Below are 27393 nucleotides of genomic sequence, written 5' to 3' on the forward strand. Positions count from 1 at the left end.
TCTCCCCTGCTGACCTGATTGCCCCTCACTGCCTCTACATCCTGGCCTAATTGCCCCTAACTGCCCCCCTGCCCACCTTGTTGTTCCTCACTGCCCTCCTGCCAATCTGGTTGCTCCATGCAGCCTGCTTATTCAGTCATTTGGTCACCTCTCAATAACCCCCCTGCTGGCCTGGTCATTGGCAGCCATCTTGTGATGGTGTGATGGTCAATTTACATATTACCTCTTTATTATATAGTATAATTTAAATTTAGTATCTTAGCTTTCTGTAGATCAGACATCCAACACAGGTCCAGCTGGGCAGAAGTCAAGGTCAGCAGGGACATGTTTCTTTCTGGAGGTTCTTGAAAGATGCCTCCTTGTCTTTCACAGCTTCTGGAGGGTTTCACTGCCCTTTGCTCATTACCCCTTTCCCATCACCAGAGCCCATGGGGAAGCAGAGTCCTCACAAGGCATTGCTGTGACCTTCTTTTCCTCCTGCCTCTTCTATATGGGGAGACCCTTGTTAGTGCACTGGACCCACCCAAATGACCTAGGACAATCTTCATCTTTTAAAACCAGCTCAATTCCCCTTTGCTTGTAACAACATGGCCACAGGTTCCTGCATGTCTTCCAGGGACTGTTATTCTGCCAAGTGCAGGCATGAAAGAGTTGTGGACATCTTTCGTAAACTACCACATTAATCAGTTGCTGTCAAATAATGCTCCTAGGATCTGCCTCTTCTAAAGTGCACACATTAATGTTCAGCTTCATTAGAAGCTGAACAAATCACCTGCGCCCATCACCCAGTGGCAGTGGAAACACACACCCCTACCTGCTTTTCCTCAGGCAGGCGCTGCTGCCAAGAGCAGTGGGTCACGTTTCTACCCTTAAGCAGGAGCAGGCCATCGGTGCAGGTGGAGGAATGGCCTCTGCAGTCTGAGGGAATGTAGTTTGAACATGGTTCCTAACAGGAAATTACCTGGGCGGCCTATGCAAGTTACTGTCTCTGTTGCCTGAGGTCTTAGCGCTGTCAGTTAGGGACAGTGAAATGGATATTGCAGAGATGTGCAGGTGAGTTTATAACTCAGAATTATTAGTCTTTAGTCTTCTCTGTTGTCTAAAATCTAGTCTATTTTAATAAAAAGGCAACTATTTACCCCATTACATACTTGTGGTGTTAACTTTCTTCCACAAATGCCCATATGTCACTAATAAACAATATATTTTTAAGTCATGTTCTTGACCTCCGATGGATGATTTGTGCCCCTGAGCCCTTGGGAAACACCTAATCTGGACATGAGATTTCTTTTTGAGAGTAGAACTCCCAGGTTGTTCAGCAATTCCACTTCTGGGTATTTATCCAAAGGAAATAAAAACACTGACTCGAGAGATACCTGTACCAAATGAATGTGAAAAGTACTTTTGTAATGTATGTGAAAATGTAGCTGCTATTAAATGACATACAAATGCTAGCAACTATTATTATCATCAAAGGTGATCTTAAAAGAGCATTATTTAATTTTGAGCCTTTACACTAAATTAAAACTTAAATTTAAACTTAAATGTTTTTAGGTTTCTTCCCTGAAAGCTTCATTTTACTGCTCAAAATTCTCAATAATTCTTTTTCAAAACAGTTAAAAATTAAAATCCTTAACCCTAGTGCCCATCAATAGATAAGTGGGTCGTCAAAACTGATTTGGCTCAGTGGCCAAAACTGAAAGGTCCCAGGTTCGATTCTGGTCTAGGGCATGTACACTGTCTGCGGGCACATCCCCTGTAGGGGGTGTGCAGGAGGCAGCTGGTCGATGTCTCTCTCTCATTGATGTTTCTAGCTCTCTATCCCTCTCCCTTCCTCTCTGTAAAAAAAAAAAATCAATAAAATATATTATAAAAAATTGATTAGTGGGTAAAAATGTGGTACATTTCCACAACGGAATGCTAAGCCAGTGTTTTTCAACCTTTTTTGGGCAAAGGCACACTTGTTTCATGAAAAAAATCATGGGGCACACCACCATTAGAAAATGTTAAAAAATTTAACTCTGTGCCTATATTGACTATATATAAAGTAATTCTCTTGAATAGGAATCAAATAAACACAAAGAAAATATTTTATAATTACTTTATTATGAAATATTAAGTAAACAAAATAGTGAAAAATTATAAAATTCTTGTCTTGTCTGCACCTACGGCACACCAGGCAACATCTCGCGGCACACTAGTGCGCCACGGAACAGCGGTTGAAAAACGCTGTGCTAAGCAGCTGTAAAAAAGAAGGACATCTTACCCTTTGAGACAGCATGGAGGAACCTGGAGACTTAGCATAATATTATGCTAAGTGAAATAAGCCAGTTAGAGAAAGATAAGTACCACATGATCTCATTCATTGTGGAATCTAATGAACAAAATAAACTGATAAACAAAATAGATCCACAGACATGGAAACATGGAATAGTCTGATCATTCTCAGAGGGAAGAGAGGGCTGAGGGAGAAATTAACCAAAGAACGTATCTTATATAATAAAAAAGGTAATATGCAAATTGACTGTCATGCCCTTGCACAAGATGGCAGTCCCCATGTTGTCACAAGATGGCTGCCACAAAACGGCCAGCAGGGGAGGGCAATTGTGGGCAATCAGGCCAGCAAGGGAGAGCATTTGGAGGAGACCAGACATGCAGGGGAGGGAATTTAGGGGCAACCAGGCCAGCAGGAGAGGGTAGTTGGGGTCGACCAGGCTGGAAGGGGAGGACAATTGGGGCCAATTGGGCTGACAGGGGAGCAGTTATGCATAGATCAAGCTGACAGGGGAGTGGTTAGGGGTGATCAGACTGACAGGCAGGAACAGTTAGAAACAATCAGGCAGGCAGACAGGTGAGCAGTTGGGAGCCAGCAGTCCTGGATTGTGAGAGGGATCTCTGACTGCCCATTTAGGCCCCATCCCACAGGGACTTCTATAATACTCTCAACAATAACAATGGCCATAATAAGAGTAACTGAGAGAAGGGATTTACGCTAAATGTATTACATGTCAGTGCTTCTCAAACTTGAGTACACATAGTGGTCACCAGGTGTATTGTTACAATGCGACCTGAGCCCTGGACTCTGCATTTCTAACAGGTTTCTGCATGAGACAGACGCTCTTGTGCACTAAGCTCCCTTTGAGTGGTGGAGCCATGCACTACTCCCCACATAGAATGCACTCAGCTGCCTAGCATTATCTTCGATGTTTAATTATGTTTATGAGTTATAAATGCCTGTTGCTGAGTTTTGGTGTTTTATATATCTCATGTGAAGTGACCCTCAAAAGGACTGAGAAAATAAGTCTGTATGTGCTCCTAGGAAAAGAGAGAAATTAGAAATGGAAGGGAGCAGACAGAAGCAAGAGCCGAAGCTTGGGATCAACCTTGCCTCACTGATGGGAATCAGGTTCTCAAGGCGATGGGCCATTCAGACTCCTTGTTTGAATTTCACTTTCCTGAAGTAGCATTGTGTCCTCAATTATGAAACTAATAGACACTTGGGCTGCAAAGAAATTAACAACATTACCATTAAATCTATGCATTAATAATAAATGTACAGCTAAAATTATTTTTCACTGAGTATTCTTGGCAATTATCATGGGAGTTGTCTGTATTGTTAAGGTCAATAGATCACTCAGTGTATTTGTAAAATTGTTCATTTTTCAAATATATTCCTAGAAGTGGGGTGACATTTCCTCCTTTTGCCCCCCTGGCTTCCAGCCCACCCAGGCCTTCCCTGCACTATTATCTGTCCATGATATATGTTTAGAATCCTAAACATATTCACAGCACTGCTGGTGAACACTTATTCAAATTTTATGTTTAACTCGTTTGGTTTCTAGAATCTTTATTTCAATAAAACATGGCCTTTTGTTATGCTGTGTGAGTTCTTTATATATTTTGGATATTAACCCTTTATCAGATGTATCATTAGCAAATATGTTCTCCCATACAGTAGACTTGAATTTTGTTTTGTTGATGCTTTTTTTGCTGTGCAGAGCTTTTTATTTTGATGTAGTTCCATTTGTTTATTTTCTCCTTAGTTTCCTTTGCCCTAGGAATATATCAGTAAACATCTTGCTATGAGAGAAGTCTGAGATTTTGCTGCCTATTGTTTCTTCTAGGATTTTTATGGTTTCATGACTTACATTTAAGTCTTTTATCCATTTTGAGTTTATTTTTATGTATGGTGTAAATTGGTGGTCCAGTTTCTTTTTTTTTTTTTTTTTTTTTTTTTTTTGCATGTGTTTGTCCAATTTTTCAAACACTATTTATTGAAGAGACTGTCTTAACTCCATTATATGCTCCTGCCTCCTTTGTCAAATATTAATTGAGCATAATAGCTGTCTTGGGTCAATTTCTGGGGTCTCTGTTCTGTTCCATTGACCTATATGCCTGTTCTTGTGCCAGTACCAGGCTGCTTTGATTACTATGACTTTGTAGTATAACATGATACCTAGTATTGTGATCTCTCCAACTTTGTTCTTCTTTCTCAAAATTGCTGTGACTATTTGGGGTCTTTTTGGTTCCATATGAATTTTTGGAGTATTTATTCTAGATATGTGAAATATGCTGTTGGAACTTTAGTAGTGCTGAATTGAATCTATAGATTGCTTTGAGTAGGTAGTATTGACATTTTAATTATGTCAATTCTATCATCCATGAACAGGGTATATTCTTCCAGTTGTTTATATTTCCCCTCCCTCTTTTTTCAACAAAAGGAAGAGAAACGATCCAATTTTAAAAATGGACAAAGGATATAAATAGACACTTCTCCAAAGGGGACATACAGATGGACAGGAAACATATGGAAAATGCTCAAGATCACTAATCATTACAGAGATAAAAATTAAAATGACAATGAGGTATCACCTCATACTGCAAAATGGCTAACATCAACAAATCAATAAATGGCAAGTGCTAAAGAGAATGTGGACTGATTCAGCCACCTTAGAAAATAGTATAGTGTTTCCTCAAAATATTCAAAATATTAAATATGGAACTGCCATTTGACCCAGTGACCCATTTCTAGGAATATATCCTGAGAATCCTGAAACATCAATGAGAAAGAATGTATGCACCACTATGTTCATAGCAGTGCAACTTACTGCTAGGTAAGATCTAGACATAGCATCAGTACATGAGTGGGTAAAGAAGTTCTGAGTACATTTACACAAAGGGATATTAAGGAGCTGTTAAAAAGAGAACATTTTACCGTTTGAGACATCATTGAGCAACTTGGAAAGCATTATGCTAAGTGAAATAGCCAGTCAGAGAATGGCAAGTATCACATGAACTCACTCATATGTAGAATCTAAAGAACAAAATAATCTGGTGAACAAAATAGATCCAGAGACATAGAAGTGTGAACAATCTAATGAATCTCAGATGGAATGTGGGGGGTGGTTGGGTGGGTGGAAAGAGATTAAGCAAAGAACTTTTATGCATATATGTATAACCCGGGGACAGACAATAGTGTGGTGAAGTCCTGGGGAGAGGGGCAGTGATAGGCTAGAAGAGATCAATGAGGAAAAAAAGGGGACATCTGCAATACATTCAACAATGAAGATAAATAATAAATAAATAAACAAACAAACAAACAAATAAGTAAATATGTCCTTCATTTTGACCTTTGTAGAGATTTGACAGGAGCTCATGAAATATAGAAATACTAGAGGCCCGAAATTTGTGCATGGGGCGGGGGGGAGGGAGGGGAGGTGAGAAACCTCAGCCCAGCCTGCATCCTCTCCAATCTGGGACTCCTCAAGGGATGTTCGACTGCCTGTTTAGGCCTAATCCTACCAGGATTGGGCCTAAATAGGCAGTCAGACATCCCTCTCACAATCCAGGACTGCTGGCTTCCAACTGCTCACCTGCCTGCCTTCCTGATTGCCCCTAACTGCTTCTGCCTGCCAGCCTGATCACCCCCTAAGCACTCCCATGCCAGCCTGATGGATGTCTAACTGATCTTCTGCCAGCCTGTTTGCCCCAACTTCTCTCCTCTGCCGGCCTGGTCACCTCTAACTGCCCTTCCCTGCAGGGCTGATTGCCTCCAACTGCCCTTCCTTGCAGGCCTGGTCCCTCTCAACTGCTCTCCCTTGCAGGCCTGGTGCCTCCCAACTGCCCTCCCCTGCTGGCCATCTTGTGGTGGCCATCTTGTGTCCACATGGGGGCAGCCATTATTGACCATATGGGGGCAGCTATTGTGTGTTGGAGTGATGGTCAATCTGCATATTACTCTTTTATTAGATAGGATAGAGGCCTGGTGCACAGGTAGGGGCCAGCTGGTTTGCCCTGAAGGGTGTCCCGGATTAGGGTGAGGGTTCCCTTGGGGCATGGAGCAGCCTTGAGTGAGGGGCCTGTGATGCTTTGCAGGCTGGCCACGCCTCCCAGCAACCCAAGCTGAGGCCCAAGCATCTGAAATTTATTTACCTTCCATAATTGAAACTTTGTAACCTGGAGAGGAGCCAAGCCTCCTGTTCCCTCTGTGGCTGGAAGCCATTTCTGTTTGGATCTGTTTACCTTCTATAATTGAAACTTTGTAGATTTTAGTGGAGGCCTAGGCCATTAAGGGCAGGCGGAAAGCTTGGCTTCCTCTCTTGCCTGGGAAACCCAAGCCTCCCTCCTGCCCTCTGTGGCTGTAGCCATCTTGTTGGGTTTATTTGCATACTCTCTCTGATTGGCTGGTGGGCATGGCTTGTGGGTTTAGTGGAGGTATGGTCAATTTGCATATTACTCTTTCATTAGGTAGGATAATCTTCAAGAAAAATATTCCAGATAAAATAAGAGACAACGTGATGGGGGAAATGATATAAGTTTCAGGAGTTAAGTAAATTCGCATTTGATAAATGCCCCATTTGGTGCCAACTTTGCATCTGAGGGACGTGTGCTGTGCTCGCTGCTAAATCTCTTTAAACTAGACATTGATTATCCATGCATCAGAGTCACAGAGCTTTATCAAGTTTCGTGGCCACTTACACCTCAAGGCCAATCAAAGGGATGTTGACAATTAGATAGTGGGAGTTTTGATGGAGAAAAAAGTAAAACCAACAGAAGAAGAGAAACCTGTCACTAGACTTTGCTGATGATGCCAGCCTGAGGAATGGCTCACACTCACCTCCCTGGGGCCAGACCCTCACTGAGACCAGAGCCAGGAAGTGAAAAGGGACCCAGCTGGGCACGTGCACATGTCCTCGCCCCCTTTCTGTGGGGAGACCCAGACACAAACAGCGCCTGCTTCCCTGGTGATGAGCAAATAGTCCGAGTTTCCACTTTACTTGTCCTTGCAGACAGAGCCGAGGCAGAGCTTTTCTGGTCACGAATGGGATCAGCCAGGCAGCGATTTTTGCATGAGCATCCTAATACCCAAAGGCCGGTCCCTAGTGTAGTGTCAGAACTGATTTATGAAGGCAGGTGTGAGCACTCATTAAAATGCTCACAACTCAGTGGCTGCCTGGTAAAATGAGGCTGCATTTCAGTCCCACACAGTGACTGTCTTACATACCTATTAGGACCTAGCTCAGGGGTGAAGCTGGCTTTGATTCTGCGAAGAAACAAGATGAGAAAGCCATTCACTGTTGTATAAAACTGGCCGTGCTCCCTCAGCTTCAGTCTGGAAATGAAGCCAAGTCCACACTGGGGAGCAAAGATGTACAGGCTCACCTTCGCCAGACTGGGGCATCGTCTTTAGGTGCGGTACCCGGGAGCCCCAGCTGACCACGGGCTTGGGAACCCACCAGGCAGCTCAACAGAGTCAGGTGTGTTTCCCCATCACTGTCAGATGGTCCCCCCAACACCCTTCAATCCTACAGCCTCTGGGATGCCAAGGCTCCTGGGGACTCAGCACAGGACATTCCGCTGCTTCCCCAGCCAGGCCAGGTCTGAGGGACAGAGAAGGTGAGGCAGACTCAGCAGTTCTGGGCTGAGGCTGGTGGAGCTGTGGCTCCTGGCTGTTGTGAGGATAGGGCTGCCCTCTCTCCCAGGACAGGGCCTGGCGTGGCATGGAGCTCATAGTCCAGACAGTAGTCGTGAGTATCATGGGAGCCATTTAATCTCGGTCTCTCGGGCATGGCATGGGAGGAGGGGCCCGCCCGCGTGTTTTCCAGGATTGCTCTGAGGAGCTGACTCAGTGATCGCTCGCCACCGAAGGTTGTCTGTGCGGGTAAGGGATGGTCTCATGCCTTCGCTTGTCAAACCAAGCAGACTCTTTTCTTCATCTCCTGGATTTTTATTCAGTGAAACAGGAGAGAATCTCTTATGGTGAACAATAAAAGCCTGAGTGGCTTTTCCCGGCAGCATCTGTATTTAAACTTTTATTTAATCCTGGGGGAGGGAGTGAAACAAAATGATCCCAAGAATAACGAGATACTTTTCATTAATTCACTTAGAATTAATTAATTAATTTTTCTTCTTGTAAATGTGTTCTCCATCTAAAAAAATCGCATCGGTAATGTGGATGCCTATTACTCTATGCGGTAGACATCACTTTGATATCAAGGTTAAGTTTCTCTCGTCACGACGGATGCCCACAGGTGGTAGAGTTGGGCAACAAGTGTCTGTTTACTGTAATAGTGTAAATATTACATGATTTCAAGGATTCATTTTTACAGGGGAATGTTCCTGGTTGAATACATGCAAATAAATTAATGTAAAACACTTTAATAAATATTTCTGGTTGTCTTACAAACCAGAGTTTCAGGGACACTCTGTGTGACTGGATAGTCACAGGGTGCCCCATCCAAAACATCTCCTCGTTTATATCCATATAAAGCACTGATGAGGTACATAACTGAGTAGTTCTTTTTCCACAATCTTATGCTTTAATATCCATTACAGATATCCAAGAAAGGGATAGATGATGGCATTTTGCCAGACTTATTTTGCCATGACTTATGTGTTTGGCAGTGTACCTAACAGCATCTTCCAAAACATTCTTCAGGTAACTAGCCACCCGGCCAGTGCTGGCCAAGTGAGCTGGCTACACTGCCGCAAGCCGTGCGGAGCCACACCGGCTGGGCTGTGGAAAGCCAGCTGACTGGCAGACTCATTGAGGTTTGCTGGACAAACACCGGTGGGCAGGCAGGAAGGGGAGTGGAATGGTGTCTGTCCTGTAGGCATCCCAAGTCAAAGGAGCAGTCAGGAGTCAGCACCGCTGGAACAATGTAGTGAGTGAGATGGGAGCAGAGAGGAGAGCCATGCCTGTTTGGGTATAGAGTTGAAGGTATCTTCCCAAGACTCAGAGCATAAAATCATAAAATGCAGCCATTAACACATTTAGTGGTATGCTACCAGGACCTGGACACATGAGAATATTTCCGCATGTAGGCTGTCCTTGCTGAGGATGACACTGCAATGGCACCTGTCTCCCTCTGCCACGAATCATTTACCTCAAATCCGAAGAGGCTCGTTCAGCTCATTGACTTTTTCCAGTTCTGTGACTTTCTAGTTATTTCTCTCATAGTATATCGACATTGCTTATTTAGTGTCAAACTAAAGAAGGAAAGAAAACTCATTACATTTTTTAGAACATTAAATATATTTCAATAAAGTCAGTGGCCCATCAGAATATTTTTCAATTGTTTGGATCTGAGGTGTAGTATTAGAAGGATAAAATTTTCTCTTTTCTGTATTTCTTATGCTTACTTGGAATATTGAAACCTCAAAATAGATATGTGTTTTCCCTGGCCAGTGTGGCTCAGTTGGTTGAACAGCATCCCATACACGGAGAGGTCACCAGTTGGATTCCCAGACAGGCTATATGCAGGAGGTAGCCAATACAGTAGATGGTGCTCTCTCATCTATGCTTTCCTCTCTCAATGATGTTTCTCTCTTCCTTTTCCTTCCTCTCTTTTTCTAAAATCAATAAAATTTATTTTAAAATATCGATATGGTTCTATTATATAATGTGGGTCCTTACAGAGGCTCACAATGTCACAGCCCTCCCCCCTCCCTGTGTGGAGGTCTCCTGTGTCCAGGAGTCTCCGGCCTGGGGTAAAGCCTTAGCTTCCTCTGCTTTGTCCCTGTGTCTGGGAAGGCATCAGGGGAGTTCTTCCACGCAGATGAACCTAAACAGAAACTCCTCAAGAGACTGCTTTTTGGTGGTACTTACCTAGTTTTATCAACCCTCTCTACAATAACATGGTTCTCATACTCAGAGACTAGAGTCCACCAGCTTGGTACCTCCATAGGTACTTCTGCACAACAAATAGGAATACAACTAGGATTTTGAGGACTATCTCAAAAGAATTTGTAGAGGATCATTAAATATTTGTTGAGGATACCTCCAACTCTATTAAGTCCTTCCTTCTTTCTTAAGGATACTATAAGATTCTTAAATATTAGTATTTGGTATGAATTTCTTTGCAAACTCAAGAACTTAAGAAATTACACTTTATGTTTTGTATCTTAATATTTTGCTCCAAAGCTCATATCTTATGAGAGTGGCCTAAAGTGGAAGCTTGGTCATACCTCTTCTTGCCCTACCTGTGTGTCACTGGCACACTGCCAGGCAATCAGGAAAGGTGCCTCAGAGGTTACTCTGCCACTGACCACAGAAGCTACTGTTAAGATGCCATTCACCTGGTAGGTATGGTCATTCCAAGGTCAACAGCTCTTGAGACGTAAAAACCTGGGCTTTGGCTTCCAGAGAAGTTGGGTTGTTCTCAAGACACAACTGAATCTTGTATTTATAAAGTTTAATACGAAGGAAGTGCTCGCTCATCTCAATCTATGCAATGTTTTATGTTCACTGGTTATCTGAGCTCTCTGCCCGCTGTCTCTTGTCTCCAACCAACGTCTTTCACCCTCACCCCTGGCACAACAACTAGATTTCAGATGATGGTTATTAAAACAGTGTAGAACATATAAATTTACGTATTTATGTACATATATAAAAGGCTAAGCAATTGTCCAATAGCTATGACACACACTGACCACCAGGCGGCAGATGCTCAATGCAGGAGCCGTTGAACTGCGGGGACTTGGCAGCAGCGGGTTCTCAGGTGTTGTACCCCGGAACCAGAGAGGAGGGAGTCGGATTCCTGGGTATGTCACCTGAGAACCGCCCTTTTGCAATCCAGGACGCGCTGGGGAATGTTGGAGAGCCAGTTTGGGCCCAATCCCCACAGGCAAGGCCGAAGGACCCCAACTGCCAGAGGGACTCTGTTCACTCCACAGACCCCTTAAGGCCGTGCCCTCCCAGGTGCTGCCTGCCGGGGAGGGACCATGGGAGGTAGGCTCCAGGGTGTGTCTGGCCCATCTTGCCCAGTCCCACTCCCCACCCCCAGCCACCTTCTAATTAATTTCCTTTCAATGTGCTCATCCATCCCTAACACCGTGTACTGGATCCACTCCACAGAAATAGAAGTCTTCCCTTTTTCTTATAAAATAGTGTCCCTCACTTCTTTCCAATTGTCCTTCAAGTTTGTCTCCTTTGAATTTCCCTTTATATCATCCTCTGGAAGTTTTAATTGTATTAAATCTAGTTAATTGTGTCATTTTCCAAACCTTTGGACTCAACTTTGCAATTTCTTATGTTTTACACATTTTTAAAAAAAAAATTGAGTTGGTCAATTGCATGCAGATACTCTTTTGTCATGTGTTTAAGCATCTTCTTGTTGAATCTTAGTGACTTTATCAGAGTTGTGGTTCCTGAAGCAAAGAACATGCTCTCTTCTTAATATTTCTCTCTCTCCCCTCCCCTCTCCTCTCTTTGTCTCTCATTTTTAGTTAGCACTCCTAATTCCTTCTACCCTGTTCAACATTTTCTCTTTCCATACCACTTATCAGTTTCTAACCTGTCATGCATGTTTTTCACTTTCTGTGTCTGTTACCCACAGTCTGTCCCCCGGAAAAAGATGGTTCCACAGAGGTGTGTCTAACCTGTTTGGTACATGACCTATCTCCACCAGTGCCAGCCTGAGTCAGTGCTCAGTGAATCCTTGTTGAATGAGTGAAGGACACATAACATTTGCATAGACAAATGGCAAGAAGAATCTAAAATTTCATGGCTTACTTTCCTCAAATGGCTTCATAGTCCCTTAATCCTTCTATTTTATCTTTGCTTCTAGATATCAACATGGCCGGAGAGCCCAAACCCTACAGACCAAAACCCGGGAACAAGAGGCCCCTCTCCGCACTTTACAGGTGAGTGGGAGCACCTGAGCACTGGGCCGCAATGTGGCGTGGAGATGCCCACCAACTGGAAAGGCAGTGCGGTAGCCTACGCGGGCGAATAGGAGCAGCCAGCACTCGTCACTGGGCGGCCCTGGCTGGCTGGACTAGGACCTCCTGCCTGGCGGAACCTCTCAGACAGCTCTCTCACCTGGTGGCACCTCTGGGGTGCTGGCAGTGGTGGGACGGTCAGCTTTCGGTGATGGCTGCATGCCTGCACTGTAGGTGGCTCACACGTGGCGCTAGATTTAATTTAATCTTCACAGCAATGCTGCTCTCCTCTTTCAGACCAAGACGCTGACATACAGCTTCTGAGCGTGCCCCTGGCCACCCCCACATCTGCCTCCCCTCCCCCACCCCACCCCACCTTCATGCACAGCCCCACCCACAGCCTCACCCACAGCCCGCTTCCAGGGCGGTCCAAGGAGAACCAGTCAGAGCTGGGACTATGGGGCCCAGCCTGTGCTGTCTACCCCAGCAGAGAGCTGAGAAGACACTTTGGAAGTGTGTCTGATTGATCTTAGTATTGTGTGCGAGTTTATTGAATTGTAACTGAGGTTTTTAACGTAAGATGGAAAGCTAGACGACTCCATACAATGTGCTGCTTAGTCCAGGGCGTGTGGACGTGATTGCGATGCTTTGAAACGCAGCTGGTTCCCGGTGGGTTTGGTGTGTGGCGCCCCTGCAGCTGAGGGGCAGCGGGGAAAGCCAGGATGGTCATTAGAAAGCAGTCCGCGGGGAAAGCCAGGCCGGGCATTAGAAAGCAGTCCACGGGGAAAGCCAGGATGGTCATTAGAAAGCAGCCAGCGGGGAAAGCCAGGCCGGGCATTAGAAAGCAGCCCACAGGGAAAGCCAGGCCGGGCATTAGAAAGCAGCCCGCGGGGAAAGCCAGGCCGGGCATTAGAAAGCAGCCCACAGGGAAAGCCAGGCCGGGCATTAGAAAGCAGCCCGCGGGGAAAGCCAGGCCGGACATTAGAAAGCAGCCAGCGGGGAAAGCCAGGATGGTCATTAGAAAGCAGCCAGCGGGGAAAGCCAGGCCGGGCATTAGAAAGCAGCCCACAGGGAAAGCCAGGCTGGGCATTAGAAAGCAGTCCGCGGGGAAAGCCAGGCCGGGCATTAGAAAGCAGCCCGTGGCGGCTGGCTCTTCAGTTCCGCTGCCCCTGCAGGGCCGTCCACTTTCCTGTCTTAGGTCCTCAGGTGGTTCCATTTTCCTAGAGAAAAGAGCTTGTGAGAAGACACAAGGGCGCTTCGAGCTGTCATTCCTCATCACTCAGCCACTTCAATTGTGAATTCAAAAGAATCAGAAACAGAGCCATTTCCGTCTGACACTGCGCACAGACTACACTGACTTTTATGCGATTTCCATGTTTACACAAATGAAGGCTGGGATGCGCTGACACTGCCAACTGGTCACCAAGGGAACAGAGCGCCGCTAGAAAATCCCCTGTGAGAGGTGCGCCCTCCTGTGAGCTCTGTCCTCCCTTCTTCCTCTTCCATGGGGCAGCTGTTTGCGTCTCCTCCTTTACCCTTCGCCGCCCAGCTCCAGCTGCACTGTGCACCTGGCTTCCTGGGTGGGGAAGTAAGCTTATGAGTCACCCAAGGCTTTGCCTGGAGTCAGGTGACAAGATCAGAGCCTGAATCCTGGGTGCAGCCTTGGAGACTGGTGACCTTGCTGGGAGCTCATGGCCATCCCCACCTGCTACCATCGGACTGCACAGCTTATGACAAGCAGATTCCTGCCACCAAAGCCACAGTCCATTCCATTCCTCTCCATGTGACGTGAGAACACGCGTTACCACCTATTCGAGTTGCTTCAAGATCTTCTTCACACATAGTTGTGTAATTCCCTTAAAGCTGATTTTCTCTTAATTTTTATTGATAGATTTTAGTGAGAGAAAGGAGGAGGAGGAGGCAAAGGAGGAGGAGGAGGAGGAGAAGATGGAGGAGGAGAGATATCAATTTGTTGTTTCACTTATTTATGCATTCATTGGTTGCTCCTTCCATGTGCCCTGACCAGGGATCACACCACAGCCTTGGCATATCAGCACGACCCTCTGACCAATCAGCCCCAGCCAGGGTGATGGCTCCCTAACAGGGTGACACTGAACAATGGAGGTGGAAGCGCCCAGTGGTGTCGGGAAATGTGACTGTGGAAGCAGCATGCACAGGGTGCTTTCTGCTTTCCTGTTCTTTGCATCTTGGGGTCTTTTTCCTCACTGTCACATGAAAGGACTGGGATGATTTTATTTGATCATTCATTCATTTGTACAAAACATTCACTGTGTACTTACTCTAGTCTGGGCACTGTGACAGCTGACCTTCCTGACAAGTGACAGGAAAATGCAAGGCTGAGGGCAGGGAGAGGACAATGAAGTAAAGTAATAATGTCACAGTTACAGGTAACCTTGGGTTTGCCTCAGGCCCTAAAGTCTCTGTATGTTTGCTCAGCGGGGATGGAAAAGGTCTGCCATCACACTCTCCTCTCCTCTTACTTCCATTTCCTTTCCATCATCATCACAGAGCAGCACCTAATGGAGTATCCACACAGGCGTCACGTGCCTGCCCCTTCTTGTGCCTGAGTTTTGACTTAGCCAGACAGGCTGCACTGATCATGCATCATATGCTGAATCAACATGGCCTATGGAGAAGACACTAACATTTAAAACATAGTGTAGCTGCAAAACATTTCCTGTCTTGTGCATGCTTTAGGTGCACATGTAAATAAGGAACATGGATGAATATAAATACATACGGATATGTAAGATAGGAAGTGAGAGCAGTACTGCCGGCGGGGAAGGGGCACAAAGTGTGGGTGCTGCTGCTGCATGAGCAGATGGTCACTTGGCAGACACGCCAGGCACAGACTCCGCACCACACAGAGGTCTGAAGAGCATGGCATGCTGGGAGCAGGATCAGCCACTGGCGAAGGCCACAGAACTGGACTGTCTGGTGGCCAGACTCTCATCAGATGAAGACGGTCCGGCTTCGGTTCTCAGGCTCATGGGAAACAGTGGCTCAGGGTCAGGATTGGAAGAAGGGAGCAAAAGTAATGATTTCCATCTTGAACGTGAATTCATAAAGACAGACAATTCACGAAAATAGCACTTGTAATAAAAAGGTCTCTCGCTCGAGGCTATTGATATAGGAAAGGTAATTAGTCAATTGTGAAGATTCATAAAACTTGGACCTCATATAATGGTAAAGAGCAAATACTCTCCGAGGAAATGTAACATTGGTTAATTTGCTGCTTCTAACATTCTGTGTCCACCACTGTGTATCCACAATAATGATTTGTCCCAGGAAGTGAGTCTCCCCACAAACACAGTTCCAACGGTACTAACTCATTGCTCAATGGGGAGAAGGGTGGTGTGATGGTTTCCCCTCTGCTTGGAGAGGAAACAGAACTTTCCTCTGATGTGAGCAAGGCTGGCAGTGTATCTGAGCTGATAGCTGACTGACAGTGTATGTGAGCTGATAGCTGACTGACAGTGTATCTGAGGTGATAGCTGACTGACAGTGTAGCAGAGCTGATTGCTGACTGACAGTGTAGCAGAGCTGATAGCTGACTGGCAGTGTAGCAGAACTGATAGCTGACTGGCAGTGTATCAAAGCTGATAGCTGACTGACAGTGTAGCAGAGCTGATAGCTGACTGACAGTGTAGCAGAGCTGATTGCTGACTGACAGTGTGGCAGAGCTGATAGCTGATTGGCAGTGTATCAGAGCTGATTGCTGACTGACTGTGTAGCAGAGCTGATTGTTGGCAGTGTATCAGAGCTGATTCCCAAATGTGGTCTATGGTGTTCTACAATTCTTCTCATAACAACCTGTCCACCCCACATAGGTGACCATAGGAATCAAGATTTTCACTGCGAGTAAATGCAAGACTCCTTACGATTATCACAGGATAAGCTGTAGCATCATTTTTTTAACATCCCTACCCTTGGTGTGTTAGCTATGAATGTGGGTTATGTCAGAGGAATTCCAGTGATCAAAAAACCTCAGAACATGGTCCAAACAAGAGGCCTGTGCAAGAGCCTGGTGATGTGACAATTGATCCTGAGGCGTATTGTCAGCCTTCCTGGCACTCTGTAATATCACGGGAAAGGAGACCCCAATGTCCCCTGGAACCTTGAATAGAAAGGAAGTATTAGGAGTTAATTTCAACTAATGATAAATCGCCAACACCAATGTGGAGGGAAGCTCCTGACACCAGTGCTGCACTGAGCAATGTTTCGAGGACTTGCTGTTCATCGTATGTACACTTTGTCTCCTTTTACAATGTCAAGGATGATACACATCCACTTTCAGGAGCCTGCTACTTCCAGTGTCAGTGTCTCCCGCTGCCCTGCTAAGGGCTTCATTCGCCTCCCCTGCCAGCTGGGCCCACGTGCACATGGAGCGTGAGGTTTTAAAGGTCGCTGCCCCACATCCCATCCTTCTGGCATGGACACCAGCCCAGCGCTGGCACTCAGGCCAGAGTCCATCCGAAAGCAGGATATTAACCCCTTAGTGGATGTATCATTGCCAAATGTCTTCTTCCATTCAGTAGGCTATTGTTTTTTCTTGTTGGTTTTCTTTGTTGTGCAAAAATGTTTTAGTTTGATGTAGTTTCCATTTGTTTATTTTTATTGTTTGCTTCTCTTACCCAAACAGATAAATCAACAACAACAACAACAACAACAAATGACTAGGAGTGACATTGAAGTGTTTGCGGGAGGAGCCAGTGTTGATTAGGTCTTGTCCACGGGAAGTCTGATCTACAGGAAGGCATCACAAGGCCCAGGTGTCCATTAGCTTTCCTGTAGACTGGAACCTTTAAAAAGAAAGAAAAATAATTTCATTTAAAATGTTTCTTAACATGCAGAGGTCAAGTTTCAATGTAAATAATTTATATTCTTTGATAAAATAGTTTACTATATTTTTCTTTTAGCTCCACCTCTATGCAACTCTGTTCAAAATAGAGTTTTTAAAAAATGGACAAAAGAAGTGTGAAGAGTCCTAAGGAAGGTATGCCAAAGCTCACTAATGTCATTTAAGTAGTAAACAAAATGACAGCAAAAGTCCACAAAATTGCTAATGGCTAAATTTAACTCCAACCTAAGTCCAGATAAACCTTAATCTCTTAAATATCCAAACATGTGATAGGTATATGGCTTATGTTATTAGGTCCAATTTGAAATTTTATTAAAACACTATATCACTAAAATAATTTTTAAATAAATAACAATATAGAGAAAATAAGATTATTTTATTAAACACACATACAAATACTCTCAGTTAGACAGGCACTCACTTATACACATATACACATACATACATCTATGCATACTTATTAGTTTAAAAAGTGTTTACTGGGTATTCTTCTAGGGGTTTTATGGTTTTGAGTCTTACATTTAAGTCTTTCATCTATTTTGAGTTTTTTCTTGTATAGGGTGTAAGAAGGTGGTCTTCTTTCACTTGTTTTGCCAATATCTGTCCTCTTTTCCCAACATTTATTGAAGAAACTGTCTTTACTCCATTGATTATTCTTGCCTCCTTTGTCATAAATTAGTTGAGCATATATGCACAGGTTTATTTCTGGGCTTTCTATTCTGTTTCATTAATCTATGTGTCTGTTCTATGCCAGTACAGTACTGTGTTTATTACTATGGCCTCGTCAAATAGTTTGATATCAGGTAGGGTGACACTTCTGATGCTGCTCTTCTTTCTCAAGATTAGCATTCTATATAATAAAAGAGTAATATGCAAATTAGCCATCACTCTGTGATAAAATGGCAGCCCCCACAGCTACAAGATGGTGGCGCCAAGTCCTCTAAGCCCCGCAGAATGCTGCCCAGAGGCCCTCATGATCTTTTATAAAAAACAAAAATATATTCACTCCACAAGGAGCAATCCTGTCCCAGCCCCAGCATGGGGTCTCAGTCACTGAGTCACACCATCCAGGAAGATATGGAGGAGTCTTAAATGTTTATATGTATAAACCAAGAGGAAGGGAAAGGGATAGAGAGTTAGAAACATCATAAAAGAAAAATATCAATCAACTGCCTTCTGCACACTCCCCACTGGGTATGTGCCCCCAACCAAGGTACATGGCCTTGACCGGAATCAAACCTGGGACCCTTGAGTCTGCAGGCCGGCACTCCATCCATTGAGCCAAACCAGTTAGAGCTGTCCAATATGTTAAAGAAAAAACCCTATCTAATAAAGAGGGAATGTGCAGGGGATGGCATTTGGGGACTATTGGGCTGGCAGGGGAGCAGTTAGGCGTTGATCAGGCTGGCAGGGGAGTGGTTAGGGGGTAATCAGGCTGGCAGGCAGAAGCAGTTAGGGGCAATCAGGCAGGCAGGTGAGCAGTTGGGAGCCAGCAGTCCTGGATTGTGAAAAGGATGTCTGACTGCCTGTTTAGGCCCAGCAGTCAGACATCCCCCGAGGAGTCCCATACTGGAGAAGGTGCAGGTTGGGCTGAGGAACACACACCTCTGTGCACAAATTTCATGCTCCCAGCCTCTAGTATAAAATTTAAAAACATTTATTAAGTAGGGTTTGTGTAGCAACTACAGTCTCTTTCTGCTCCTGGTCCACTCTTTCCAAGCAAATCATGGGTGTGGAAAAGTGTGATTCCAATATCTGCAAGATAAAATGCAAAAACAATGTCTACTTCTAACACTCAAAGTGAATACCCATGCATCTGGGTAATTCTCTTCAATCCATACTTTCCAAGAGAAAGGGAACTCCTGCTGATGCAGAGAAAGCCCTGGTGCAGTGGAACAAACCAGTTTTCCTTCCTGCTTCTCTCAAGACAACTTATCATCCTGTGGCCAACGATGAACCTCATAAAGAGTGATGGTCTTCCTGGCCAGTGTGGCTCAGCTGGCTGGAGTGTGGTCCCGTGCACCAAGTTCATGGTTCAACCCCGGTCAGGCCTCATGTCTGGGTGTTAGGTTCAATCCCTGGTCGGAGTGCTTACAAAAGGCAACTGATCAATGTTTCTCTCATGCATCAATGTCTTTCTCTTTCTCTACCTCTCTCTTTCTCTCTCTCTCTCTCTCTCTCTCTCTCTCTCTCTCTCTCTCTCTCTCAAAAATAAATAAATAAATAAATAAATAAATAAATAAATAAATAAAATAAACAAAATAAATAAATAAACCAAAGAACAAACAAACAGTCATTCCAAGAAGGCTAGACCTACAGAGCAGCCTGGTTCAAATGACACACAGAGCCACGCCAGCGGTCAGAGAAAGCAGGAGCCGCTGACCGGGCTCACTGCCCTGCCCCACTGCCCCGCCCCACCCTGAGCAGAGAGCCATGCCTGGTGTGTGTGGCCTCTCACTGAGCACCCCTCCTTGGGGGAGAAATGCCCAGAATGGCCAGAGGGGTATGAAGCTGGGGCTGATGGAGACATGCCCCCTCCCAGCAGCCAACTGACTATCCTTCAGAGCTGATGTCTCTCTCTCTCTCTCTCTTTTTCTCTCTCTCTCCCCCCCGCCACTTCCTCTCTGAAATCAATAAATGTATATATATATATATATATATATATATATATATATATATATTTTATTTTTTTTTATTTTTTTTTTTTTTTAAGAACTCAGGGTTTTGGTCACACTCTGAGTTACCTTCTCCTCTATGACCTTCTAGCTGTAAGGTCTTGGGAAGCTGCCCAATCCTCTGCCTCAGTTTCCTGTAAAAAAAATGGAGATGATGATGGCCTCAGGGCAGTTATGAGACTTAGATGTGCTCACCTGCTGAGACTACAGCCCAGTTCGGAACAGCGGCTCTCACCCCAGGCGTTAAGTGCACACCATAACGCACAGGCTGGCAGGCGGGCTAGAGCCTGGATGGTGTGCCGTGTGCCCTGCAGCACACTCAGTCTTCTTCTCCCCTCCCCCTCCCCGCCCCGCTCCTGGGGAGGCGGAGAAGTCCCTGTAGGGCCACCAGCCCAGGTTGGTACAGCATCCTGTGCCTCCTTTGGCAGCTGCAAGGTGCACACGGATGAACTGCAGCCCTCCACCCGCAGGCCTGAGGGGCCTTAGAATTCCTGTCAGCACACTGTTCCCAGCGGCCGCCATCAATTAGTCAGAATTGACATAAAAATTAAAACGTTTGACCTCTCAGCTCTGGAGCAGACAAGCTTTTAGGAAATGATTGCTCCCGTGTTGCACCCAGAGCTGCTTGTTGTCATGAGCTTCTCAATGTGGTGTCAGAGCAGCATTGGAGGCTGTGGGCGGGGCAACAGGGCATCTCTGGCGGCTCTGTGCCTGGAGGTCCTGCACCCGAAGAGGGGCTGAGGGGCCTGAGAACACCCTCGAAGCGCCTGCCCATAGCCAGCGGACAGACCATCGTTTTCTTCCAGACAGCGGACACTCGACATCATTCTGCATCAGAGCCAGGTGCGCTGCCGAGTGGTTAGACACCCGTGTGCTCTTCAGGGTGGCCCCCGGATTTCTGAGCCCACCTGGCCCCTGCAAAACTGTGATGATATCATTGTCTCTGTTCCAAGCTGCACTCCATGCCTGGGACAGCTCTGCATCTGCTCTCATGGTCCTGACACATGCCCAGACCTCCTCTCCAGCGCCTTGCTCCCCAGCAGAGCTCACAGAGGCCGGGCTGCTTCGCTCTGGTTTTGGTCATCAGCTGAAATAAATCAACGTTTTCATAAAGCATTTTAAATTATGCGTGCTCTCATTATTCTTTGTTGTTGTAAAACACAAAGTGTTATAAATCCTTAGCCCATCACTGGATGTCAAAGAATTCATCTACAGTTACCACGAAAAGGCTGTCCGCACTGCACATGGAAGACTCTTGCCTGCTTAATATTTCAGCAGTAAATGAATCTGTAAGAATTTTAAGAATACTGATAGAAGTGTGTTAGACTTTAATATGCCAAGTGTTTGTACAGAAAGACATCTAAGAATCACAAGCGCATATCTTTGATCAAAATCATCATCAAAACAGCTGTGAGCTTTGTGTATACACTGAGCCCGCTTTTCTCCATGCAAGGAGCAATTGGTTGGCTAAGCTCTAAGGCACTGGACCCGGACTCCATGGCAGGCAGAGGGTTCTGCTGGGAGAGAGGGCACTTGGCGGGAAGGCTGCAGAGGGAGGCCTGGGGCGATGGGCCCCTGGAAGCTGGTGATCTGAGCACTAGCACTGCGGCAGCGAAAACTGAGAGGCTTGAGCAGCGTGAAGAGGATTCAGGCACAGAAACAAGGGGACAGGAGCGGCTCTGGGCCAAGGCTGTGTGCTGAGGCTGTGCAGAGTGAATGAGCAACATTCTCCGCCCTCCAGCTCTGTCTCCAGTATCCCAGCGGTGCCAGTGCCAGTGGGCCACTGAGTGAGGGGCAAAGAGGAGAAGAAGAGAGAGGGAGGGAGGGAGGGTGGAAGAAGGGAGAGAGGGAGGGAGGAGGGAGAGGGAGGGAGGGAGGGAGGCAAAGAATGAAATTTGGGCTGTGCTGTGTTAAAGGCTCCTATAGTTGAAGGTGCACTCTGGGCAGATGTACCCATGCGTCGGAAACGGGGTGATGCCAGAGGGACATTTGGGAACAGCAGGAATGAGGACAACATTGGGAATCGGATATGACCTCCCAGGAGAATTGAGGAAGAATGAAGGGAGGACTCGAGGCAATCCCATCAGCAATGTGCAGACAAACCAAATAAACGGCGAGACAAGGCGTGCCACACTGGACGTGAGCCCAGGACCTTCAGGCCGACTGCCTACGTTCAAGCCTGGCCTCCAGCACTGCTGGCCGTGTGGCCTTGGGAAGACCAGTAGCGTCTCAGTATCACTTACCTCATCTGTAAAGTGAGCTCCACCTCAGAGGGTGGGTGTCGTGTTGCTGAAATAAATCAACGTTCACAAAGCATTTTGAATGATGCCGAGCCCTCAGGAAATACAGCCTAGTTCTTTGCTGTTGTAAAATACAAAGTGTTATACATCCATTAACCCAAACATTGATTTAAATTTTGCATTCTATTTTACTTGTCTACTGCGCCTATGTTTTGGAAGTTTATCTTATTGTACTCATAATTCTGTTGGATCCTGAACGAAGTAGTATTAAATTCGCTACCTATTTCCTGTTAAAAGTAAATCTCAGGAAAGTTAAAATCAATTACTTTCTTCACAGAACAATTACCTTATAAAAACTCAGAGGATATAAAAAAGGCAGGGCATTCTGCCATGTAATCATGTTCTAGGGTTTAGATTGATTAACAGTTTCCCCCAGGGGCCTGCTTCTCCAGCACTTTCCTGCTTTTACTTATTCTTTCACTTTTCAGGACAAAAATGACAGAAGTGGGTTTTTCCTACATCCCAGTCATTTTGGATCTTAGAGTGACAGCTGGCCTTTGGCATGGCCCTGGCCCCGGTCCATTCTGTGGGAGAACCCTGCAGACGATCCTTGTGTTCTTCACCCCGGCCCTTGGGCTGGCTCAGGGTTTGCTATGTGATGCATGAGAAAAGCGTAAGACTCTCTGAGTCTCTCTGGCAGGGCATTGGCCCTGCATGATGAGGGCGGCCAAGCGGGTGGTTGCGAGGCCCAGCATGGCTCACTGAGGTCAATAGTCACCACTGCGGGAGGAGACCTGAGGCAGGATAGCCTGGTGCCTGGGGCTTGCATTCAGTAGACATCCTCTTCCCCCTTTGCTCAGCTCCCAGAGCACCAGCCAGCCCTCTCGCCCCCGCCGCCCCCGCCCCAGGCCCACAGGGAGGCCTCACATGGAGCCTCAGGAGCTTCTTGTCCAGGTGGAGGCAAGCACCATGCCCTTACCAGTCTGCACGCCCCCTCAGCCTGCTGACCAGGACTGTGTCCTGAGACGGTCACAGCGGCGGAGATATGGAGTGGGAGCAGTGACAGGGCTGTCCCTGTGAGACAAAGGAGTCAAGATCGGCTTTAGAAGGTGGTGGAGAGACTCAAAAGCTAGAGACCATGCAGTGGGGAAGAAGGAAAAATTAGTGCTCATATAGAACCGGATGCTAAAGCCAGCAGGGCATAGCTAAACTCAACACATCTGAGCAATAAGGAGACAAGCTTCTTGCAATAAAGTGGCTGTAGGAGAAGCGATAAAGAGCTACATGGAAAGCCCTGGCCAGGTGGCTCAATTGATTGTCCCAGACACCAAAATGTGGTGGGTTCCATCCCTGGTCACGGGAGTGTACCCGTGGCAACAGATCAATGTTTCTCTCTCTTCAACGGTTATTGAAATTGTCAAGAAAGGGGTGACATACACATAAACAAAATAATTTAGAATGAGAAAGCTTTAAAAAATCTTTAAGTGCCAGAATTTAGATGAAAATGTCTTTAATAATTGCCTGCATTTAACCTATAATCCCATCTAATAAAGAGGGAATACGCTAATTGACCATCACGCCCTCACAAATATGGCAGCACCCACAGCCAATAAGGAGGGAATATGCTAATTGACTGCCACACCCTCAAATATGGCAGCACTCATAGCCACAAGATGGCAGTGCCCAGTCCTTTCAGCCCTGCCAGGGCAGCAGGCACACAACACAGCCAGGTGGGTCCACCCACTCTGTGCACCTGCCTCCAGGGTCCCCCAGTCCCCTCTGTTCCCCAGCTGCCCAGGGCTGGCCCAAGGCTGAGGCAAGCCTCAGATAGCTATCCAGCCACCCAGGGCCACCCAAGACTCAGGTAACCAGGACCAGCTGAGGCTGGCGCTGTCAGCAGTGGCAGCAGCAAAGGTGGATTTGGGCATCGCCTTCCCCTGATACCTGGGTCACCTCCCACCCCTCAAAGCTCCCAGACTGTGATAGAAGGCAGGCCAGACTGAGGGACCCCTCCCCCCCCCCCCCCCCCAGTGCATGAATTTTCATGCACCAGATCTCTAGTCTATAATAAAAGCATAATATGCAAATCAACCAAACAGCTGAATAGTGGAACCATCTACACTGCCACACTATGACACTGGCGCCAGGCAAGCCAAAGTGGGTGCAATGTGATTGATTGGGGGGCCTATCATCGCCCACAATCACCCCACAGAGGGAGCCCAGGCCACCCTCCTTGGGCAATGGATTGTGGGTCTCCAAGGAACTGGAAAACTGGGGGGTGTGGAGGTGAACGCAGGCAGCGCCAGGCCAATGTGAGTGTGGGCAGGGGGCGGGGTCGTGAGGCAGCTGGGCTGCGAGGGCCTGCCCTGGCATGAGTTTCGGGCACCAGGCCTCTAGTTATATGATAAAAAACATATGAAAACAAAATGGCCAGTGCACACCCATCCTACGGCCTCCTTGGTTGTTAGCGAGAGAGCATGGAGAAGGCTGCCTTTCTGCTGGCTGACCTTTTGAAAAGAATACAGAGCTGATGTAGGAAAGAAGCCCTTTCCCTGGTGCAATCCTAGCCTCTGCTGTAATGAGGAAAATAAGGGCCACAATACAGGGGTTTTCTATTTGTTTTTTGGTTTACTAATTTTATTTTACTTATTTTTTTACATTTGCCTTCTTATATCTCTTTTTCCCCCCTTCTGTTCTTCCATCACTGTTTATTCTCCCTCTACTCTCTTCCACCTCCCCCTACGCCCTTTCCTCCCCTTCCCCCCAGGAGTTCTTTCTCTTTTTTCTATCTATTTTGCTCAATCCCTCCACCCCAAATGTTTTTAAGTGGATTGTTCAAGATGCCTCAACAACACAGAGGCTTTCTTCAGAACTAACTTCCCATTCACGTGTGAGGAGCCACAAAAGCACCTGATCCCCGGGGCACAGGGAGCAGGAGGGCCCGGCCTATGTCCTGGCTCCAGTTGGTGGTGTCACTAGTGGCCAGGTACCATGATGTTTACATCTTTATGCTGGAAGATGTACTGGAAATAAATTATTCAATTACTATGTAACCAAGTGCTTTGTAAATTTTACTTCTCCAGCCATCACAGACACCTGTAGGAACGTCTACACACAAATTACTGGGAGTAGGGGAGACAGAAAATAAGTAGACTTAGAGAGAGCAAATCAGAAGTGAACTAACAATGTTATCCTAATGCATCGTTTCAAAGCTCCGTCCCATACCGGGTTTCTCTCACGTTTTTAGCCTCCTCATTAATCCAGCTAGAATTTGAATTAGTCCAGACTAGGTGTTAGTGTATTATTTATAGCTTTTACACTGGTGCAAGGTTATGCATTTTCATCCCAACAAGGATAACAATTCAGTCGGGTTTATACAAAAGCAATTTAATTGGATAGCATATCATTATGTTAAAATAAACTTTTCATATTTTTTTTCACAGACTTGACTCAAAGGAGCCTTTCCTATCTGTTGGGTGAGTATATGTCTAAATATTTTAAATTCAATTCTTTAATCAATTTTTAATTCAAATTACCAAGGTTTGCTGAGATGGTGTTTCAGTCATTTCAGTCCATATTCAGAGTCCTAACTCATCTCTGGGAGCATCCTTTCTTCAGCGGCTTGGCTGCCTCCATCTGATAAAGACTTAAGTGAACGGCAGCCTGGGCTGACTGTGACCTCAGAAATGAGCTGACGGATGTCTGTGTAAACTCCATCTCCATGAGCACAGGGTAGACTGGTCATCTACGATCTCATCATGTACACGTATGCTCAGTCAGGTTCTCAGCTTTCCTCTGAACTGCAGCGTCACTGTTCCCACATGGCCATTTTCCTTCAGTCTTCTCTGCTCAGTGATTCTCCCGCCAATTTCTCCAACCCAATCTCCAAAATCTCTATCTTTTTTTTTTTCTCACTTCATTTTCATTTCTCCACTCCATCACTCAGACTGGCTTTCCGAACTCAGAGCCGGTGGTGTCGTCTGAGTCAAGACACATGGTCCAATGGAAGTATAGTGTGAGCAAGAACACAGGGCTGGTCTTCAGGCATTCCACACTGACTGTTCTTAACGGATCTGCCTGGCAATTCTTTGACTCGTGTATTAAAGGACTGTTCATATATTAGTCACTTTAGGACATTTTAACAGATTAGTTACAGGTGAGAGCACTTCTGCATGCTCAGCGTATGTCCATGCTGTCACGTCTCAGAAGGAGCTGGGGAAGGTGATGTCTCACCCTGAGGAGGTTGTACAGCATTCGATGAAGAAACAATCACATCTAGGATCCACGTGCTCATGCTCAGTATCCAGAACACGGGTGGGGTTAGGTTCTGAGTGATCACATCAATTTTATTTTGTGTCTTTGTTTGTGGCCTTTGAACATTCTGTCCCTCCTGGAGCACCATGGTCCCTCCCCTCTACTCCTCATAAAAGCATCTCAGGAAGTCGCTTCAATCACAGTAATCAAAATAATGGCTTGGGAGGCTGGGGAATAGAATGAGCAGGTGATTTATTGGAAGACCTTATGAAAAATGGAAAGTCGCGTTGATCAGGTCCAAAGAAATCACTAGAGCGTGCTTCCTCCTTCATTGTCATCAGCTTCTATTGTCAGACATCTGTGAGCCAGAGGCAGCCTTTCATTTGGAAGGCACGTGTGTCAGGAGGTGAAATAGCTTTTCTCCACGTCTCGCTGAGTGCACTTTCCCAGCAGCGTGCCCTGTCCTCCCGACACTCTGAGATGGAAGTCATTTTTATTGCGCAGCCTCCATATCTCTGTCCTAAACTCATTTGGAGTTTAGAACTCTGTAGAAGAGCCCTGAGAAAACATTTTCACAGTAGAATAATTTATAGCTCAGCAAAATTCAAAATGGGAAAATGACATAGCAGATGATGATATGACTTAGACATGGCTTAGGTATGACTTAGACATTACTTAATATGACTTAGATATGACTTAAGTATTATTTAGACATGAATTATGTGTGACTTAGATATGAATTAGGTATGAATTAGGTATGACTTAGAGGTGTCTGAAACATAACTTAGATATGACCTAGGTCTGACTTAGATATGACTTATAAGTAAAGTGGGTTGAAGCGTACAACCAGTGGTTCTGCTGACTGAACATTTTACATCCTAGTGAAACTCCCCCATTCTCCTCCAAGGAAGTGATTTTAAATACAATTGTCCAAAAGTGTCGGAATCTCTCCTGATCCTCTTCAGGGAGAGACAGGGTAATGGTGATCACAGGACACACAGGAGCCTACCAGGCGCAGGTAATCTGCTGCAAGAAACACATGTTCAGAGATGTGACTTTTACCTCAGCTGCTTGCCAAAGGGAAGAAGAGCATGGTGTGTGGTCCATGATATCGTGGACATGTGACCATATGACATAGGACCCTGCACACCTCACATTCGCTTTAATTCTTTGTTGAATA

The 27393-nt window shown here is 45.8% G+C and overlaps 1 protein-coding gene across 3 annotated transcripts in view; it reads left to right on the forward strand.

The window, feature by feature from the left end:
- RALYL (RALY RNA binding protein like) overlaps positions 1 to 27393 on the forward strand; it is a 519639-nt gene that overhangs the window by 400243 nt on the left and 92003 nt on the right. For all 3 annotated transcript variants that reach the window (XM_045581553.1, XM_036437321.2, XM_036437324.2), the window contains 2 exons: positions 12069 to 12144; positions 25403 to 25435. In XM_045581553.1, coding sequence (XP_045437509.1) covers positions 12069 to 12144; positions 25403 to 25435 — 109 coding nt within the window. The remainder of the gene's footprint in view (positions 1 to 12068; positions 12145 to 25402; positions 25436 to 27393) is intronic.

This window comes from Pipistrellus kuhlii, unplaced genomic scaffold (genome assembly GCF_014108245.1).
Source record: "Pipistrellus kuhlii isolate mPipKuh1 unplaced genomic scaffold, mPipKuh1.p scaffold_m20_p_14, whole genome shotgun sequence".
Classification (NCBI taxonomy): domain Eukaryota; kingdom Metazoa; phylum Chordata; class Mammalia; order Chiroptera; family Vespertilionidae; genus Pipistrellus; species Pipistrellus kuhlii.